This window comes from Pyrus communis, chromosome 5 (genome assembly GCF_963583255.1).
Source record: "Pyrus communis chromosome 5, drPyrComm1.1, whole genome shotgun sequence".
Taxonomy (NCBI): domain Eukaryota; kingdom Viridiplantae; phylum Streptophyta; class Magnoliopsida; order Rosales; family Rosaceae; genus Pyrus; species Pyrus communis.
Window position 1 is genome coordinate 17,174,739 of NC_084807.1, and position 5,851 is coordinate 17,180,589.

Sequence of the window (5,851 nt, forward strand, 5' to 3'; positions counted from 1 at the left end):
TTTTAATTATAATTTAAAAAACGATTTTCTCCAATACAATCACTTAAACCTAAAGGGGCCAAGCCCATCTTATCTCAAGCACCTAGTAAATAATTAACCAAGGTTAGTGGGATGATGTGAACTATAAATATAGGGGAATAGTGGCCCTCCCTCAAAACCTATGAGCTTTTCAAAATCGCATTATTTTTCATCAAAAACTCTCTCTTACACCTCAACAAAAAAAACAAAAAAATAGAAGAGTTGGGTTTGGGGTGGGAAGTGGTGGTAACATATCAAAGAGAAAAGAAATGAGAGAGACTCTACTTTCTAGAGAGTAGAGAGAGAGAGAGAGAGAGAGAGAGAGAGAGAGAGAGAGATATAGAGAGGCCAAAAGCCCAAGGTGTCAAGCATCAAAGACTCAGAGAAGACAACCCCAAAGGGAAAGCAAAGGCTCAGTCACCAAAAATCAAATGCAAAAAAACCCTCTAAAAAATACAACACCAGTACTGGTATGGTTTCTCTTTTCACTCTCTCATTCTCTCTCCCCCTCTGTCTCTCTCTCTCTCTCTCCCTCCTGTATGTATTATTAGATTGACCTAAATTGTGGATTGTGGGTCTGTTTTTTTCTGTTCAAAAACATGGAAATTTTTATGCCGTCTCTTTCTCTCCCACACGCACACAATCGCACGCCCAATCATCAATCCCTGCAATAAAAGAAGGGCCGGGGCTGAACAAATTTCTGATTTTCATGGGGTCCAAACCCGGTAACGTTTTCTTATGGATATGGCTCTGTTTCTTTCCAGCCCTAGATATAGATCTATTTTCCCGCCAAAATTCTGTATTCCATCTTAATCCGTACCAATTTCATGTATTTCTCGTCAAAATCGTTTCTTGTGTTTGAATTTTGAAGTGATTTTCTATTGCCCTCTGTGGTTTTGGGTTTTGTTTTTTATTGGAAAGAAAAACAACCAGCGGATTGCTTTTTAGGGTTTGAATTCAGAATCCATGGCAGGGTGGTCGTGGGTAGCTGGTGAGTCCGCTTTAGATTGCGCCGAAACCCCGAAAGAGGACCGGACGGACGACTCCTCGGCCGATCTCGAACTGCCTCCGAAAGCTCCAAAACGGTTCGTTTTAGACGTGCCCGATAAGCTACGATGCTGGTTCGATCAGTTCCTTGGGGTTTTTCTGAAAGAGATCTCTGCCCAAGACTTGCTCCGGCCTTTGCCTCCGATGATCGGTAATGGGCAACGGGTGGATTTGCTCAAGCTGTTTTGGATTGTGAGAAGGCGAGGTGGGTTTCGTGGTCTTTCGGAAACTGGGGTTTGGGACTCGGTGGCTGAAGAGTGTGACTTGGGTTTGAGTCTTGGCTGTGCTGTGAAATTGGTTTATGTTAAGTACTTGTATTTGCTAGAGAGGGTTATAGAAAAGAAGGATTTTGAATGGAGTTTGGCAAGTAGTGACATTGATTTGGGTGAGCATTTGATGGCCTTGCAGGACGAGTTTACAGAGTTCTTCTCAGATATGCCTGATCGAAAGTTGAAAGACGGGGGTTACCCGAATGTCGAATTGTCATCTAAGAGTTTTAAGGACAGTAATGAGGTGGGAAGTGCGGTTGCAAATTCAGATAGGCTCAAGAAAAGTGGTGTCAGTGACGAGTTTCTGGATTTGGATACAAGGAATGTGGCGAATGTTTTGAATGCTGGAAAATTTGGCAATGGTAATGTGCTTTTGTCAGGTGGTGGCATGTCATGTTTGGTTGTGGATTTAACGAATAGCATGGAGGATGTTGACAAGTTGCGTGACAATGATGAGGTAAAAAGTGAGATGGGGGAATCGAGTGGAGGGATGAAAAATGATGACGTTGATGAACATGTCATGATTTTGGATCCCTCTACTGTTGAAGAAGTGAACTCTTTCCGTAAAAGGAAGCGAGAGTTGGGTGGAAGTGAGGCGGGGGAATTGCTTAGAGGGAAGAAAAATGACAGCAGCGATGAACATGTAACGTTTTTGGATGCCTCAACAGTTGAAGAAGCGAGTCCTTTTTGTGAAAAAGAGCAAGAGTCATTGTGTAGAATGTTGAATTGGGTTAGAATGATTGCAAAGGATCCTTGTGATCCTTCAGTTGGTTCATTACCAGAGAGGTCAAGGTGGAAGTCTTTCGGGAAGGAGGAGAACTGGGTGCAGGTTTTGCAGGCTCGAGAAGCTATATTTCTGAAGAGGCATACTGATTCAGGTCCTGAACAGTCTAACTGGCAGGTATATCAACATATGCTATGTGCTATAACTTTTTAGATAATTGGAAATATTAACTTGCATGTGTACATTTGATAATATCTTCAGGTTAAAGTTGTATACACGTATGTGTGTGCAAGCACGCATGCATCGTTTTAATTTAGTCATGTTTTTAATTTGATTGCCTTTATTACTGGGACTGAATCATCTATTCGCATTTTTTGTCCCTTTGGGATATGGAAATGCTATTGTTTTGCTAATATTATGCCTTTCTCGATAAAATAGATTCACATTAATTTTATATATGGTATGCCGGTGAATACTCGAGTGTGCTAGTGTATTCTATTTTCAGGATGTATATTTTTTATTTTTAGGAAATATGCATATGTCCTTCCCTGCAATGCAGTTCAACAATCAAACCGTCTATATTTTAGCTCCTTCTTCAAGACCCTAAACTCTGTGGTCATCTAAAAATGTGCAAAAACAAAAAAAACAAAAAAACAGTCACAATTTGGTAAAATAGAAACGACAGTGCAGATAATTAAACAGCTAAGCTGTTGTTGATAATCCTTGCACAATAAGCTAAAAACTGAATGGTTCCCATCATTGGATTACAACCTAGAAAAGGATGTCCTTATTTTTGCTTATACTGGAAAATGTTTCCTAGTATAATATTTAAACTGGTCTGACTAGTTATACCCAACTAGTTAATTGTGAATTGTTTGTAACATAATAGATATGCAACACTTATAGGGTAAGTGGCTTCTTTTGTATTGACAAATTGTAAGACAATGTTTACCTTCAGATAAAAATAGATATATTGATATAATCTCCATTTATGTTTGATAGTCTTTCTATCTGGTGCCATGGTTGCTATATTCAGATATTGGTTAAACCGATAAACAACATAATTATCTTCATATTTTTTTCCTTTTGACATTAAACCATGTTCCCACTTGTAGAAGAATCAGAGGATGCATCCAAGCATGTACGATGATAGTTTTGGCTCTGCTTACAATCTTAGAGAGAGGCTAAGGTTGGAGAAGAAGCTTCTTTCAGGAGGGAGAACGTCACAATCAGGAGCCTGTTCAGAGTCATCCTCGGCCAGTGACTTGGACAAAAATAGTCCTGGCATGGCAGGGATGGAGGATCAGTTGCGAGGAACCAGTGATTATTCTCCAAGCCATATTCTTCTGGGGTCAAATTATCAAGCTCAGTTGCCAGAATGGACTGGTAAGGCTTCTGAAAGTGAATCAAAGTGGTTGGGGTCCAGGATTTGGCCATTGGAAAAACCAGAGCACAGATATCTCATTGAGAGAGATCCTATTGGAAAGGGAAGACAAGAGTCTTGTGGATGCCAAGTGCCAGGTTCTATAGAATGCGTCAGATTTCACATTTCTGAGAAACGGCTAAGAGTTAAGCGAGAATTGGGGGCAGCTTTCTACCACTGGCAATTCAATCAGATGGGCGAGGAAGTTGGACTCCCTTGGACAGAAGCAGAAGGAAAGAAGTTCGAGGCCATAGTAAAGTCAAATCCTTCATCTCTTGGATTGCGTTTTTGGGATGAGATATATAAGTCTTTTACTAAGAAGAGTAGGAGACAATTGGTTAGCTACTATTTCAATGTCTTTCTCTTGCAGCGTAGAGGATACCAGAACAGGTTTACTCCAAACAACATTGATAGTGATGATGAAGATTTAGAGTCGGAATCAATGACTAACGATTTTGGGAATGAAGAACACATGTCATCAAAATCAATATTAAAATCCCCACATAAGCCACATGCAAAACACAGATAGCTATTGGAAGGGCACTTTTTGGGGAGATTGTGAAGCCTGGTATGTTTGGGGAATGTTTCCTTAATGTGCCAGGAAAGAGGCATCAGGGCCTTTGAAATATAAAATTATGAGGTATAAAGATATCCATTTCCAGAAGTGATTTTGAAGCTTTTTAATGATGAACACGGGCTTGGAAGCGCAGCTGTGGCGATTCAGAGCAGCAATGATGCTCTCTAAGTCTTGTTCGTTTACTCCACCTTCTGAGATGCAGGTTTTTCATATTTTTTTTATGGACGTTTCTTTTAGGTTTTTGACAGCAAAAGCTGATTGAAAAAGAAGCCTTTGGGAATGAATACAGGGAACAGCGAAAGTGGTTAGATGTAGTCTTGTAGATCCTAAACAGTGGTCTCAGTCACAGAACTTGTAATTGCAATTGCGGTGGTCTAAGAAATTGGTTAATTGAATGGATTTTGCTCTCAGGCATTTTTGTTTTGGTTTATGCATTTGTCTGTTGATTGATCTTTTGATTATGTATGTGGTTGTCATTGCCTTCTTGTTGGATAGGCGGATCAATGCTTTTACTTGGTAACCTTGTTGGTACCTGGGTATGCATCTTGGTGCATGCAGGAATGTCTTGTTAAAGATGCTGCGATTTTTGACCTCTGATGCATCGTGATTTGTGAGTTGCACTTGCTCTGTTGATTTCTCTCCGGATCCTTTTTAAAAGGATTCTGGGAATCCATGAATTGTGTTTGTTTATTGTACATTGTGCAGTCAACTTTTGTCGGGTACTGTTTGTGTTTAATTTTAAATAAAAAGATTTAAAATGATTTATGACCGTACGATGAACGGACACGATTCACGGATCTCCGCGTTCCTTACAAAGAGGATCCGGATTCTTCTGTTGCATCCCATCTGTGTGTTTTTAGCACCTTTTCAACTTGTTTATTCAACGAACACCACAACCAAACATCACATAGTCCACATTAGAGGAATAGAAGAAAAAGAAGAAAACAACACACGCAACTTGTCGAGGGCAGCCAGCCATCTTGATTTCATGTATTAATATGGATAATTATTGTCTTATAGATCCAATGAATCAAAGGTTAGGCACCGTTAATTATTTAGTATTATGGTTTGGTAGTATTTTTATTTATTTGTAAGTGAGATGTTTTAGATTCGAATCTCGTGGATGGCGAAATCGATACCAAATTAAGTTGTCTATTGTGTGGCTTAATCGAACTTCTCCTCACTTAACGTAAAATATATCGTTGTAAAAAAATAAAAATGGTTAGGCATTGTTTGTGTACTCCTTGATGTAGAATAGATATTTCATTTTGACATCGAACAGAGAAGTCGAGCAAGCATGAAGATGTTTGCACTCTCGGTTATTTCCCCAAGGCGGAAGACTATTTTTTGCGATGTCGCTATACTAATAGTTAATTGATACTGATCCGAAGTTTGATTTAGGCTTGCATAAAAATCTGAAGCCCTTAAATAAAATAATGAACCTAATTGCTCAATACTATTTTCTTCCATCGTAATGATTGGTCACTATACGCTTTAAGGAGGGATTTGGATCCTCTCCTCGAAGGGTCCGAATCCTGCTAATCAAGGAATACGGACCATTAGATCAAAATCTAACGGTTACAAACAGAGAGATCTTCTAAAAGTTATAATAATTGTAGTCGTTGGATTTTGATTCAACGGTTCGTATTCCTTGGTTAGCAGGATTCAAACCCTCTGCTCAGGAGAGGATCCAAATCCTTTAAAGAGCACTTTGAAATGTAGAAGCAAGCAACTTGAAAGCTGTCCTTATTATGTAGGCGGGTTTATTGGGTAAAGTGGAAACTAAAATTTTA

General features: G+C 39.3%; 1 protein-coding gene across 3 annotated transcripts; it reads left to right on the plus strand.

Annotated features, from left to right (window-relative positions):
- Positions 1-304: 304 nt before the first annotated feature.
- On the plus strand, positions 305-4,482 carry LOC137734151 (AT-rich interactive domain-containing protein 1-like). 3 transcript variants are annotated; one of them, XM_068473445.1, is made up of 3 exons: positions 305-488; positions 967-2,235; positions 3,174-4,482. In XM_068473445.1, the coding sequence occupies exons 1-3, from the start codon at positions 450-452 to the stop codon at positions 4,008-4,010; spliced, it is 2,145 nt and encodes a 714-aa protein (XP_068329546.1). In that variant the 5' UTR covers positions 305-449; the 3' UTR covers positions 4,011-4,482. The 3 variants fall into 3 exon arrangements, with proteins under 3 accessions (XP_068329546.1, XP_068329548.1, XP_068329547.1); XM_068473447.1 differs by having other exon boundaries at positions 330-488; positions 992-2,235; XM_068473446.1 differs by lacking the exon at positions 305-488 and having other exon boundaries at positions 524-2,235.
- Positions 4,483-5,851: the final 1,369 nt, after the last annotated feature.